The 15,775-nt window shown below is 37.6% G+C and overlaps 1 protein-coding gene across 1 annotated transcript in view; it reads right to left on the minus strand.

The window, feature by feature from the left end:
• Positions 1–6,715: 6,715 nt before the first annotated feature.
• The window catches only part of FER (FER tyrosine kinase), a 166,368-nt gene continuing 157,308 nt past the window's right edge, over positions 6,716–15,775 (minus strand). The window contains exons 16-18 of the mRNA XM_086478933.1: positions 15,162–15,316; positions 11,412–11,534; positions 6,716–6,858 (exon numbers count right to left, since the gene is read on the minus strand). Coding sequence (XP_086335059.1) covers positions 6,716–6,858; positions 11,412–11,534; positions 15,162–15,316 — 421 coding nt within the window. The remainder of the gene's footprint in view (positions 6,859–11,411; positions 11,535–15,161; positions 15,317–15,775) is intronic.

Consider the following 15,775-nt stretch of genomic DNA (forward strand, 5'->3'; position numbering starts at 1 on the left):
GTCATTTTTCAAGGAGTATATTTAGCTTTATATTGTTCCCTAGTAGGAGCAGGATACTCTGTATTGTAAACTAGGCAGTCAGGAATGTTGTTTTTCTGACGTCTTTTACAATGCAGAAAATTCACAATATATTTAGGGTTTGTAACTTGACTAAAAATGTGATTTGAACAATGTGCTTAACTTTGAGTCACAGTTACTTCAATTTTCATACAAACACATTGCCACAGGTATCAAGGTATAACATCACTAAAATATTTTTGAGTCAAACAAAAGCAGGGATATATTTGAACTTTTCTGTCAGAAGAGTGACTTTTTTGAAGTAAGTGAAAAGGCACCATCTGTGGTACATGGAACCATCAGAATTAGGAAACATTTGGGAGATGAAACAGGCCAGATTATTACAGCAGAACTTAAGAACGAAGTTAGCTTACTGCCGCCCTTTTTAAAGAACAGAAAGATTCATTTAAGAATTGAAGCAAAAGACCAGAGTGAAGTAGTTTACATAGCAGTAATCTAAGGATTTTGTGTTACTACTGCATTTAACAATTATGGAATTCTTTATATGTTGAGAAAGACTGAGCTGACTGCATATAAAGACAGTAGTGTGGATCTTTCTTTTTTTTAGTGGTGGAAACTTCTGGCTCATACTTTCAACATGTGTAATCTAGAAGGAATCACTAATCAATCTGATTTTTCTTTTAAAAAGCTTAATTGCCTTAAATTGATGAAGGGTTTTAATGGAGAAGCATGTGCTGTCTCTCTTACTGTACTCACAAAACAAGTCATCTACTTATCTATAAACATTTGTAGTTCTAAAACTAGATGACAGTTCTAAATGGTAGCAATTTAGGAACACTTTTTTTCCCAGCCCTCTTTGCTAGTAGCAAGGTAAGTCCTAGGTTATCACAGTGGTTCACAGGTCATACTTATCTATAAACACAAAGCCAGTTATTGGAAGTTTTATTTACAAAACCATTACATTTTGGGAGGACAGAGAAAGAAAGAATGTAGTTCATGGCTCTTCTATGTTTTCACTTTATTACCTCAGTCAACTATATTTGAGGGCTTTATTTATTTCATAGTATGGCTAACAGTTTTTGATTTAGGGAAGGCATACATAATCGAAGATCTATAACTGAACTACTCTGTCATAGCTATAATCTGAAACAGCTGCAAAATAACAGTGCATATAGCTAGCAATCTAATTATTCCTTTATCTCTCAAAAAAACCCCAAACCAAACCATCTGAAAATTCTAATTTAAGTCCTGCCTAGATGATGTCTGAGAAAACGGTGTTCTAAAACAGCTAATCACATATAACTTCCTGAAAATGAAGCAACTCAGAGTTAACACCCAAGTTCTATACCTGGATATACATCCCAGTTAGAATTTTACGTCAGAGAGGCAGAGGGACATAACAGGGACATGAGGGTAAGTTAGGTTATCGGTGGAGTAGCATTCCCTTGGAGAGAACAATAAATGTATTTCTGAAGCTTCCTGTTTTATAGACTAGTAGTAAAGGTGAAATACAGAAATTGCTTTTGCTTATTTGATGGAGAACCAAAACCAAGTTGGCTTCTACAGTCACAGCTGTAAAACTTTGGGGGATTAGCTGCTGATATAAAGACAATGTCTAGCTTGCAGATCCTGTTCTATGTGGTGCTTATATAATGAACACAAAGACTCTGACAACTGAAGGCAGAAGTTAAAGAAAAGATGGGAGCTACCAGGCAAGAACTTGCTGTACTTTTCAATTACAGTCTTCCCTTCCTTGGTCTGAAAGTAAAGCTGAGTGTTAATAATGCACTAATATGCAATCCTGAAATGTATGTTAGAGCTGGAAATCACAGCTGCATTATCAGTTTCAGGAAAGAAACTATGGCAATACTTGAAAGACTGTTCAGAATGTCACAAGTGAAGGGATTCTTCTGTTTCAACTTGGAGCTTGCAGCTTTTTAAGCTTGCTCCCCGCCCCCCCTCCCAGCTTTTTAGAAAGGAAGGCTATCCTGGGGGAATTCTAGTACAAGATTACAAAAAATATTCTTTACTGAAGTTACTCTTAAAGAAGCTTGATAAGTTTCTGAGGTTGATGCTTTTTTTTTTGGTAAGTTATTACTGATGTTTAAGGACTGCTTTTTTTTTACAGCAAATCTGCAGAAGGAAACTTGTAGAAAACATTTTAAATAGAGCTGATGTTCTAAATTTACCAGATCATTCTTAAAAACTCATGGCTGTTTGGAACTTCAGGAATACTGGACTTGCCCTATTACCTTCTAATTACAAAAGGTCTATTCCTATTTCCAAAAGAAAGTCCTGTATTCCTGAAAGTGGAGGACTGCATGAATATGATTCTAAGAAGAAAAAAATATGTACCTTGGTTGGTAGTAGGGGTATTTGTCCCTCCATATTCTTCCCTCAACATATTCTGACTTGCCTAGCAAGAATGCTTCCAACACTATCACATGTCCTTTTGTGCATCAGGAAAAAAAAAATTAATTGGTGAACTCATCTTTTAATAGCAAACTATTTTATGCTCAGTGATAAAAATGTTACAAATCCAAGTGTGCTGGCCTAACAAACAATTCTATTGCCTACAAACAGGACAGTTGTTATAGAAAGTGGATTCTCCCAATTAGCCTCTTCTTCATTCCATCTTTATAATGAGTTGTTATTATTTGCAACAATCAGCCGTTTTCAGAACACCTGCTCTTGAATATCAGGTTTGATGACACTATTTACACACTAAGCCACCTCTTCATATAGTGCACTGTTTCAAGTGCATCAGTGGCACTGCCAGTTAGAGGATATGACAGCAAGAATAATGGAAACAGGGCTAGTAGTTAATCACTATTGTTAATCCCTGTGCAGCAGCACATCTGGGAAAATTTGGGGAGCGGGGAGACATTTTTTAATGCTTCTGAGTGTAGGTTACTCTGTAATTTCAGGGAAGTTTTTTTTCTTTAGTATCTGTACAATGTGCAAAAGTGGTAATAAAATAGTTATAAAAGATAACAAATTGATAACTTCATAGTCACTTTTAGTGTTGTGCAGTAAGTTTTAGTGATGTGCTTGTAGGATTTGAGTAAGCATAACAGGTGGTCAAAGACATGGATCAAAAAATACTTAAGGATGAATAATGTAATATTTCCTTAATCAGATTTCTGTTTCTCATCAATACGATCAGGCTTACTTTACAAACTGCAGTTCTCACTAATAGCCTTCTGTGAATCCATGTTCCAATAACAACTTCCAATAAAAATATTAGGCAACTCTGCAAAAAGGCAGATTTTTGTTAAGAAATGCAATATAACTGTAGTTGCTAAATGAGAAACTAGTTAATTGGCTTCATTAGAAACTAATGAAAATGTACATTTCAAAGAGAACGTCTTGGCAGGATGCTGACTCTGTAAGATCACACTTTGCTGAAGCAAGTTTTGTTTCCAGACAAGACAGTTTTTGTTATTGTACATTCAGTAAAACTGAAATGCTTAGGAATCCTCATGATTTCACTGACGACTGAACTCTGAAGCTAACATGTCTGCTTAATTTCTACTGAAAACAAGAGATGAATTTTTTGCCCTCAAAACAATCTTTCTTAAAATGATGAATACAACTCCTTGGAAAAAGACAAAAGTAACAGATAACCTCTTACAAAGCCTATCTTATGTTACAGGCTGAGGTATTTCTACCTGACACGTAACAGTATCCAGTTTCTCTCATTTAATAGTGTAAAAATTTCAGGATTCCCTCTGGGTCCACCTGGTTGGTACAGTGCCAGTGTAAGAACCTACCCGAAAGACTATACTTGGAAAAGAGACTGAGTCTTACCTTTTTTTGTAAGTTCTCTAGGATAAATACAGTACATGAGCCAAATGACCAGTATCTGTTTAACCTATGAATAATGCAAGACTAAGTCATCAAAAGTCCACAGAAAGCAGATATGTCGGCTTTAGTTCCTGAGTACCATGTCTTTCTTTTAAATTTCATTGTATGGCAGGTTTCTTTCTGAACTCCCCTGTGATAAGTTTACAAAAACTTAAAACCAGTATCTATAGGTATGGATTTCACTTAGTAATTTGTATAATTGCAATAATTACAAGTAAGACACAATGAACAAGTTCTGCCACAAACTACCAAATTAATGATAAGAAAACAGTTTAAATAATTGAAGAGACATGTACCTGTGTTTAAATTTATTCTATACCTATAAACTCATTCTGGTGTTCTCCCAAAGAGCTGTTATTTTTGAACTGAAGTTCTAATTATTCCTACTTTAGGAATAATAATAAATCTTCTTGGTGCTGTAGAAATTCCATGTTCTAAAAAGTCTTTAAATTTAAACAGAAGTGTGATATGAATTACAAATTTTAACTATTTCAGAATAAAATATGAGTACAATTTTTAACTTTATGTGAGAGTCAGGATGGCAATCGGTTAATTTAAGACAAATAAAACAGTATTTTATTTTATAAAAATAAAATAGTACTCCTTTGCTGTCAAGAGGGCATATAGCAAAGAAACAGTTCGTCTCTTTCATAGAAGAATACTATTAACCCTCCAGAGAAGCTATGAATGCTGACCAAGGAGACACTTTTATCCTCACTTGTAGACGTTAGTGATGCATACATAACGACATGCAGTTGGATGAAGACTGGATTTTTCCAAATGATTGTGGAAGATTCCTTAAATCTTAGTACACTGGTATTTGCATTAGCATACTAGCAAATTAAGGCACAAACACTGTGTACAACTTAAAAGCATACAAACTAACAAGAATGTTCCCCATTGCTCTTGAAAAATATCTTTGGGCTACTTGGAAATACAGAACTAAGTAAATATATCCAGTATGCTTATAAGGAAGTTTAAATTTATGCCACCAAGTTTTACAAGCATTATACCTTCATAGGTATATATATGCTTCCTTAGCTCAAAGAAAAAAAACACTTAAGAAATGCAAGAAGCACTCACCATTCCTTATACTTGGACGCTGACAGTTCCACCTCAAATGCAGGTGACGTGCTCCAGCATGATCATTTGTTGTTTTATTTGGACACTAACTCCAATGTAACAGACAAACTCTTCTAGACTACACATATTTTGGTCACACATAGCCCTTAAACATTACCGCTCACTACTATAAATACATTTTAGAGGGCAAAAATGTTGTGGACAATAGAAAAGTCACCTTAACAGAACTAAAATATAATGTAGCCACTGACTTCATCTCAATCCCACTGTAACAATAAAACACAGGGCTAACTAACATTCTAGATGCTGTCTTACAGTCCCTGTTTCTTACTTGCATTAGCAGCAACTGGCACCCCTTGATCCGAAAATTTCAGTTTTCTCAGAAGAATTTTAAGCACCTTAACTCTAGAACTCAGACCAGGATACTGTAACTTGTTCCTCTTACTATGTAAGGCCCTAGAAATAATTCCAACTGCAAAGAGACCCAGAGCCAGAGTAAGAAACTCTGCCTTTCATCCCTTCCCTATCTAGTAAGTTTTTATTCTTTCTAGCAGACGTTTTTATATATATATATAAGGTTTTTATACCTGGTGGCATCTAAAACTTGCCAGTCCCCAGTCTTTTTAAATCTGATTGCAATGATTTAAAAATTTAGAAGGTTAGTAGTTCTACTCTGCCTTGCTTAGCCTGTCAGAGGCTTTATACAGAGTTCTTTATTCTGGTTCCTTGAACAATTTCCTTATGCCATATATAAGCAGTATTTTCCTTTGGACACTATGCATGGAACCTACTTTTGCTTAGCATAAACTTTTGTAGGCTCCAGCTACATTCTGAGAATTATTACCAATTTAAGGAAAAAAAATCAGGATCAAAAGCAAATCTAGTAATTCACAGTCTTTAACTCCTCTAAGATCATTGCTATTTGTCATCTGCTGCTATCATTAGTAAACATCTTTCGTTGGCCTACTGCTTTTACATATTCTTTGGAAGGCAGATGTTTTGCAGTATTTCTTAATGTGTAGTCAAGACTTGATACTGAGTTTTTTGTTTCTTAAATAAACATAGGTCATTGTAAAGGAGACATATTACTGAATTCTGATGGCTTTGTAGGAAGAAAAGGTGTGGCTTAAGTTAGAAATGCACAAGTATCTCAGTTTTCTACCAAAGAAAACTCTGGATTTCATTGTTCAGTGAGCACATTTGCATATAGAACCTAACTGACCTCAATCTTTAAAACAGAGTATCACTTAAAAATTTCAGTTGAAGAAAGAACTTAAAAAATATAAAAGTCCTTAGTTGAAATACTTGTCAAAACTGTCTTCAGTTTAAGGCCAACTTGTATGACAGCACCATTAGAGTGCTGCTGGTATTGACATATAGGACAGGGACAGCAGAGTGACAACACAGCTTGAAGTAGAAAACTTCTGAAAAATGTCACTAGCAGTTACTTGCTGTAAAACAGATAGAAGCCACAGTCCCTTAAATCCCCTTATAGTATGTGCCTTTCTATTTACATGTAACCTAAATTACAATATTACTGTGACTGGATATATAGCATTTCGCAGTATATATCTTTAATGCAGGTGTAGACATCATTCAAGATGGTACACACATATATAAAAACCCACTTAATTTCAAAGTAATCCTAGAAGAATATTGCAAATAATGTATAAACGCATAGTGTTTGAGGGAAAAAAATTCACTGGAAAATAAAGTCCCAAACATTGAGTTTGGCACTTGTTTATCACTATGTCACTTTCTTTTTGATTGAAGACAGCTCTTTCTGAATCTCACTGAATTTTGGCCGGTTTTCTGGTTTGTAGTCCCAGCACCTCTGCATTACTTTATATATGTCTTCTGGACATTTTTGTGGTGCTGACATTCGGTAGCCTGGTACACAAAAAGAAGAGGAAAACGTTTAGCATTGAACATTGATGCATATTGACAAATCTAAAAAGAAAGAGTGAAGTTCAAGATCATTGCATTAAAAAAGATCTTCAGGGTAATATGAGGAAAGTCTTCAATGTATAACATATACAAGATAAGGTACCAATGACATTTAAGTTGGGCATGGTAGCTTGTCAGTATGCTTCTCATCCCTAAGGGCAGCAACCTGCATAGATTTGTTTCCTGTATCTTCGGAAGTAGCTATCATCTAGGTTTTAATTGTGTTCCCTTTTTTTTCCCCCACTGAGGAAATCAATAATAAACATTAAAATGGGAGCAACTTTCTTTGCTTTTTTTTTTTTCCCAAATGGATCAACTTTTATTATCATGTCTCTTCCCTTTTTTGTCTCTTTAAGAAGTTCCCGTCCCACTTGCACTTCATCCATTTATTTTTCCTCCCTCTTGTTTTCTTAATTGTTATATTTTCCCATCTTCTTATTTTTCTCTAACTATTTTGGTTTGCTTAGCTAGGCAGTGGTCCTCCACACCTCTCTGCTGCCACCAACTGAAGGAGGTCTCTGATTCAGTGATGAGCAGAACAATAAACAATCAGTTAAGGAAATTAGCAGCTAATCATTCAGAAGCCACAGTTAAGTGGTCATTCCAGCATATCATCCTATCCTGGACCAAAGACGTACTCACAGCAATGAAGGCAACTTCCCAATGAGTAGAAAGTTGGGCAAAAATGCCAGGAGGACTGCATGGATGAAAAAGGAGCTCCTGGACAATTTCAAACACAAAACCAGGTAATGTGGGAAGAATACAGAAACATTGTCTGAGCATCCTAACTTTAGCAAGTTAGGAAAGCTAAAGCCCAAATGGGATTGAATCTGGCCAGGGATGTCAAGGACAACAAAAAGGGCTTCTTTAAGTATGTAAGTGTCAAAAGGAAGACTAGGGAAAATGTGGGCTCACTGCTGAATGAGGTAGGGCACCTGTTGACACAGGACATGGAAAAGGCTGAGGTACTGAATGCCTTCTTCACCTCAGTCTTTACAAGCAAGACCAGCCTTCAGGAATCCCAGGCCTCAGAGACCAGGGGGAAAGTCTGGAGCAAGGAAGATGTATGCTTGGTGGAAGCGGAATACTTAAGCAAAATGGACTTCCATAAGTCATGGGACCTGATGGGATGCACTCATGAGTGCTGAGGGAGTTGGCTGATGTCACTGCAAGGCCACTCTCAATAATCTTCCATCTATCATGGTGACTGGGAGAAGTGCCTGAAGACTGAAGTATAGCAAATGTCACTCCAGTCTTCAAGGAGGACTCAAGGAACTGCAGGCTGGTCAGCCTCACCTTGATCTCTGGGAAGATGATGGAGCAGCTAATCCTGGAAATGATCTCCAGGTACATGAAGAGGGCTCTGGGGAGACCTTATAGCGGTCTTCCAGTACCTGAAGGGGGCCTACAAGAAGGGTGGGGAAAGACTTTTTACAAAGTTCTGCAGTGATAGGACAAGGCGTAATGGTTGGAAGCTGGGAAAAGGCAGGTTTAGACTACATACAAGGAAGAAGTTCTTCACTCTGAGGGTGGTGAGACACTGGAACAGGTTGCCTAAGGAAGCTGTGGATGCTCCATCCCTGGCAGAGTTCAAGACCATGTTGGATGGAGCCTTGAGCAACCTGGTCTAGTGGGAGGTGTCCCTGCCCATGGCAGGGGGGGTTGGAACTAGATGATCTTTGAGGTTCCTTCCAACCCAAACCATTCTATGATTCTATGAAGGATACAAAAGTCATCAGGAGTAGCCAGCACAGGTTCACTAAGGGCAAGTCATGCTTGACAAACCTTACCACCTTCTATGATGAAATAACTGTCTCGGTAGATGCGGGGACTTCAGTAAGGCTTACAACACTGTCTCCATTAAAACCCTCACAAAGACACTGTTGAATTATGGACTAGATGAGCAGACAGTGAGGTGGGTTGAGAACTGGCTGAACGGCAAGCTGCAGAGGGAAGTGATCAGTGGCACAAAGTCTAGTTGGAGGCCAGCAACTACAAGTGTACCCCAGGAGTCAACACTGGGTCCAGTCCTGTTGAACATCTTTATTAATGATCTGGATGATGGGGGAGAGTGCACCCTCAGCAAGTTTGCAGATGACAGCAAAATGGGAGGAGGTGCTGATATGCCAGAAGGTCTTGGACAGGCTGGAGAAATGGCCTGACAGAAACGTCATGCAGTTCAACAAGGGGCAGTGCAAAGTCCTGCACCTGGGGAGGAACAACCCCAGGCACCAGTACATGCTGGAGGCCAACCAGCTGGAAAGCATCTTGGCAGAAAAGGCTCTGAGAGTCCTGGTGGACACCAAGGGTTGAACAACACACCAGTAATACATCCTTGCAGCAAAGAAGGCTAATTGTGTCCTGGGCTACTTTAAAAAAAGTGGTGCCAGCATGTTGAGGGAGATGATCTCTTCCCTCCAGTCAGCACTGGTGAGGCCACACCTGGAGTACTGTGTCCAGTGCTGGGCTCCCCAGTACGGGAGAGATGTGGATACACTGGAGAGAATCCCATGAAGGGCCACCAATATGACAAAGACACTGAAGCAGCTCTCACGTGAGGAAAGGCTGAAAGAGCTGGGACTGTTCAGCCTGGACAAGAGAAGGCTCAGGGCAATCTCATCAATGTACAGAAACACTTGAAGGGAGGGTGCAAAGAGGACAGAGCCAGGTTCTTTTCAGCAGTACACAGTGACAGGACCAGAGGCAATGGGCACACACTGAAACATGGGAGGTTCCCTCTGAACCTCAGGAAACACTTTCACTGTGAGGGTGACTGAGCACTGGCACAGGTTGCCCAGACAGGTGCTGGAGTCTTCATCCTTGACGATATGCAAAAGCCATCTAGGAATGGTCCTGGGCACTCGGCTCTAGATGGTCCTGCTTGAACAGGGCAGGTCAGACCAGATGACCTCCAGAGGTCCCTGCAGACCTCAGCCATTCTGTGACTCTGTAATTCTATGAACTCTTTAGCACAGGTAGGTCTCTGAGCAAATGACAGGTAGTGGACAGTAAAGTGAGTTGGCACATAGGACTCTACAGCTTAATGCAGCTCTCTGACTCCAAACATACTGTACAGGTCTCTGCATCTCTCTTTTTAAAGCAGAGTATAAATGACACTGGTCTCATACAACAGGTAAAGCTGAGAAATATTTTTCCTCTGTTATATGGCATACATCTGCTCTAGGTGCTGGATTAATGCATTTAACTCCAAAGGAGAACAGCTAGGCTCTAGGACACTTACCGACAAGGTAATATCCCCTAGAAAGTGGTTCTTCAAAACATTGACAGCAGCAACTACTATTTGTCCTTAAAGTGAAGTGATTCTATATAGTTATTCAGAATTGAAATTACCGTGGTTTAAAGCAAGCATTCAAGTGACTAAATTCATCGAAGGGTCTTACTGATTGAGTAACTGAGATAGGTAAGATCAGAAAGGGAATTTCTAGCGTCTTAGTTGACTATTCTAAGAGAAGAGCCATTATATACCAAAAGCCAAGAAAACAGGCTGATAAAAGAAATGAACACTCCATTAAAAAAATTGAAAAAGAATTGCTGATGAGCCAGCAGGACTGTTTTTCCCACAGTATAAACAGCTGCAAAAGCATAAACATACTTCTAAATATTTGAATTTTATCATTTTCAAGAGATTATTATTCTCAGGGGATTAAAACAGGATATCAGTACTCAGGTATTAAGACTTGTTTTCACAAACACTCCTCTGCTCTGGAAAACATTGGATTTTTTTTATTTGGCCTTTTAAGGAGAAACTTTGATGGTCATCTGCAGTGCTCATAACAAACACTGGCAATCTGTATAAATCAGCAAACCAGTTGTTTGGGTTTTTTTTAAATCATTGAGCAGTTTTACTAGCTTAGAACCTATTTATGAATTACACAGTGGTACTTTGTAGAGGAGGAACAGTTCTGAAATGCCACTAAAGATGATGAAAATAAATCAAAATCCTCAAATCCTCACAGTTATTTGCTACTTTAAATAAAAGCCTTTTGATTATTTTGTAAAAGAGAAATGTGGTTTTCAGTGCTCAACGAGCCTACCGTTCTCCACCATAATTGCTAGATCGTTGTCTGAAATGCTTTAATAAGGAAGATGGAAGGATACAGATTTTTAATTCTGGCAGTTTAGAATATTTATACCTGCATTAGCATAATCTTAAAGAATTCATTCTGGTCAAGCCTCTGCTTGCGCAGCAGTAAATCCCTCCTCTCCATCTCACCTTTTAGTTCTGCAACAACAGAAGTCAGCATGCTGTAAGTCTTCGATCCCTTAAGTCACTGACCAGTATATTCTTTTTTTCAAGAAGATTATGTATCACACTACTCCTCCCAGAAAGCTAGATTCAGCAATTAAAAAATCTCATAATATTTTTCCTAAGGTTGATGGATAACTTATACGTTATTTCTTTGCTATTTTATACTATATGTACTACATCCTTATGGATCTATACAGCATTTCTTTCATTCTCTCCAAATAACTACCTTTCTCGACTTGTTCTCGTGCTTGTTGGTTGGTCATTCCAGGGTATGGACATACTCCTAAACTGAAGGTCTCCCACAAAAGAATTCCAAAGCTCCATACATCACTCTCAGAAGTGTATCTCCCTAAGAGAAGGAGAGAAAACCCTCAGCTTAACATACAGAGAAATTAACGTTTCAGATAACTATGGCCCCAAATTTTCTGTAAAGATAAAGTGTTACACTGTCAAGCTTTAAGCAGAACAAAGCTGTAGCTACTAATAATACACTCTGCAGATATCATAGTCTCCTGTATTTCAAATGATAAACAAATTATCTTAAGGTCAATACCTAGGAATGATATAAGCTAACTCAAAGTTCTACTCTTTGACAGACCTTACTTTGTCAGTTATTTTTCATGCAAGAATTTATTTCCTTCTTAATGTACAAAAATTTTTTTTTTTCCTTTTAAAAGAAAAGGATGGAAAACTGTCAGTTTCTCCCCCACCTTGTTTATAACCACTTCCAATTCAAAAGACATTGAAAAAAACCTACCTTTCCCAGTTACCTAATATAGTATGAAAATGAGTATTCTGAGAGGAGCTACCACGAACATGGTAAGTGTAAAGAGGGCCTGTTTTTTATTCTTTGAGAAACTCTTCTCTGAAAATGAAAGTATAGTTTAAATTGGACCCTGAAGAATGGATGCACCCAATCAATTAAAGAAAAAGAAAGAAAATGTGGCCTGCTGGTTCCATTATCTTCAACTATGCTTCAGAGACAGCAAAATAGATAACTGATAGATAATTGAATTCCAAACCTCTTTGTGTAATGAAAGCTTTATATTATGGGAGCAGGTATTTCTACTGTCCCTGATGTATTCACATTAAGAAAGATGGTTTCACATCAGGAAGTTAAGACTCCTAGTAATTTGCAGCAGGATCTGTGAAAAAGTTATCTTAAAAATCCATTTTCAACATCACTCTCAACATTTTTCATGAGAGTTCTTCTTTGTTCCATACTATCACATTGTATATATGTGTCTTTATTCTTTAAAATATATACCTGCTTGTGAATGTATCGTTTGTTCATCTCTAATCATTAAACAAACCAAAGCCACTTCTGACTAGAAAAAGGGAAAATACATATAAATTATAGTGACAGTTGGTGATATGACAACTGTTCTGACATCAGAAAGTTACATTTACTGTCAAACTAAGTATCACTTCCAGCTGTCCTACATTAGCTTGTGTGCCTCGCAGATGCAATTATGGACATTCACTATGCTCTTTGTAGTAACATTAGTTTTCTTGTCTATGTATCAACTCTCTTCAGAGACTTGCATCCAGTAATTTAACACTTTTCATTGAAATAATTCAGAAGATGTGAGATAGGTGATTAGTTTTTTTTTAAAGCAAGTACAAGTTCTGCACTGTTAATTACCTTTTCCACTATGACATTATCTGTGAGGAAAAAAAAAAAAAGACCTGTTCATTCACAAAAAAACATGCCAAAGTACTAAAAATGTTGTACTGGAAAAACATGCATATTAAATGTGTATTTTAATTTTGGGAGAATGGGAAGCAAAAATACCCTACACTTGGCATAAATATGGAATTTTACTAGGAGCTATTCAAACATTTTTTTCCACTTGCTGGAAGTGATGGAAACCATATAGCTCCAAGTTAAAGTAACAGTATTGAATGGCACTGAACAGCACCCACTGAATCGAAGGTTCAGTATTCCACAAGTGCCAGTAGCATCAGGATTTTGCTTATGACTTCAGACGCAGCTCCCTAACCATTTACCCTAATCTGGTTTCTAGACTTCACATCTTGTGTTTTTTTAATTTAAAATCCTTTTGTGACTGTTATTAATTTGTCATATACAGTGAATCCAGAAGTGACTAAACCCCAAACTTTTATGTAGTTTCCACATTAACATAAGGAAAAACTTTTTCCCTGTGAGGGTGACAGAGTCCTGGAACAGGCTGCCCAGGGAGGTTGTGGAGTCTCCTTCTCTGGAGACATTCAAAACCTGCCTGGACGTGTTCCTATGTGATCTACTCTGGGTGGTCCTGCTCTGGCAGGGGTGTTGGACTGGATGATCTGTTGAGGTCCCTTCCAACCCTTAACATTCTGTGATGCTGTGATTCTGTATTATCCATGTAATGGCCAAATAACCCTATCCCTCATTTTCTTCCAGCCCTTAAATCTTGCCATTAAGAACTGACATGGACAATGGTTGCCAACTAGTTTTGAAATATTATTGGTTTAGTTCTATTTCACTATGATATCTTTAAATACCCTCAGCCTTACCTACAGAAATTAATTCAATACTTATGACCAATTATTTTTACCCACATCATTCAAGGAAGTAGAAAAAATGGTCATTCAAAAACACACAGAAGCCATCTACGACATTTTTAAAGTTGAATATTAGATTCCTGAACACATTAAAAAATGTTTGAGAGCTTATGTTCCAAACTCTACAGAAAATCACTTAAAGATGTTTGAGTATGTATGCATTTCAGGAAATACAAAATAAGTAGATGCTAATCACGTATCCTCTCCTCTCCTGTGCTATGCAGAAAAAAGACTCAAAAGTACAAATTGAAGGTGTTGTCACAGGAGCCTATATACTGCTGGACTTCATATAGCTATGAAGGATAGGTTTCCATTGTATTTCAAATAAACTGTACACATTTCTGAAATAACAAAATAACAATTAAAACCACCTTTTATAGTGGAACAAACATCCAAACCAGAAAAGTGTGTTCCCTAGTGAATGCTAGCAAGACTAACATCTCTTAGAATGACTGATAACACAAGATCAACTACTGTAACTAACTTTATTATTAGTCTTCCAAAGGGAAGATCTGCTCTATTGTATTATTGTACTAACTCCTGCAAAAGAGCTAATGAGAGGAAGCATTTTGCTATCAATCATAAGTCACAAACTTATGATTGCCAATGCATGATTTTAAAAAGAAGCTTTAAGAGATGGCAGAAACATTTATAGACACTTCAAACAAAGAATTTAAAACAATTTAAGTATTCAACTAAAGACCTGCTTGGGAGAACTACATCTAAAACATAGCATCGCTCATGTAATATGCTGCTTCTTCACAGCCCACTTTACTTAGAAGAACTTATTTTTTTAGTTTCATATAAGCTAAAAAGCTAAATACCGCAGCTTCTGTTTCTGGAACTATTACCCATGTAGCATAGACCACTTCCCTTAATCAGAAATAATGGATTTTTTTTCCCCAAGATAACAGTCTAGCAATATATAAAAATGCAGGTAAAGAAAAGCTGTAGTTAGAAAAATACATAAATCAGTGACTGTACTTTTCTCCAGTGCAATCTGATAGAGTGTTCTAGTATGTTAACACTTTCTACCATTTTCAAAGAGGCGCTAGAACAATCACTGCCATAAATATGCAGAACTTGCCATTCATTTTGATAACAATTATGATTTAGATAAATGATTAGGTAATCTACTAGAATGAGTCAGCAACAAAACCAAAGCATTAATTTATTGCTGCATAATAGCAATTTTGATGTTGCTGCCTTATTCTTTTTTGAGCTAAACTAGCATTTTATATATAATTTAAATAAGACTGAAATACTAAAATTATTTTAAACATTATGGACTTGAACTGGGCACTAGGCATATGTACATATATTCAAATATTCCCATGGTGTAGTTCTGGTTGTCCTTAGGCTACTTTTGATTATATTTTTTTACAAGAAGATACAGATATGTCCTTACCATAGTTGAGAGCTTCTGGAGCAGTCCACTTGATAGGAATCTGCTTTAGGCCTGACGATGAGTACACACCATCATCCTCTTGCCGGGACATTCCAAAATCACTTATTTTCAAAATGTTACTTTCACCAACCAAGCAGTTCCGTGCAGCCAGGTCTCTAGGTTAGAACAAGAAATAAACCCCCATGTTTTTATACATTTGAAAGTACTTGAAGCAATTTAAAATGTCTGAGTCCCTCAGCCAAGACAATGGTGCCTCTTGGAAAACATATTTAAGAAAGGGTAAAAAGCTCTTCATAGCAGTTGTGGAAAAAAGGAGTGAGGGAGGTGAAAAAAAAAAAGTGTGAGACATAATCTTGTGAGCACCAAGGTTGGTGAAGAAGTTGGGGGGAGTAGGTGCTGGAGATTCTGGAGGTGCTCCAGGTGCCAGAGCAGGGATTCCCCTGCAGCCCTTGGAAGCACCCATGCTGAAGCAGGGGAACAGTGTGAGGAGGAAGGAACAGCAGAGGAGCTGTTAGGGACTGATCCCAGCCCATATTCCCCATCCCCCTGCACCCCTCAGGGGGAAGGAGATGGAGGATATTGGAATGAAAGAGTGAAGGTGAGCCTCAGAAGAA

Source organism: Leptosomus discolor, chromosome Z (assembly GCF_034619465.1).
Source record: "Leptosomus discolor isolate bLepDis1 chromosome Z, bLepDis1.hap2, whole genome shotgun sequence".
In the NCBI taxonomy this organism is placed as follows: Eukaryota; Metazoa; Chordata; class Aves; order Leptosomiformes; family Leptosomidae; genus Leptosomus; species Leptosomus discolor.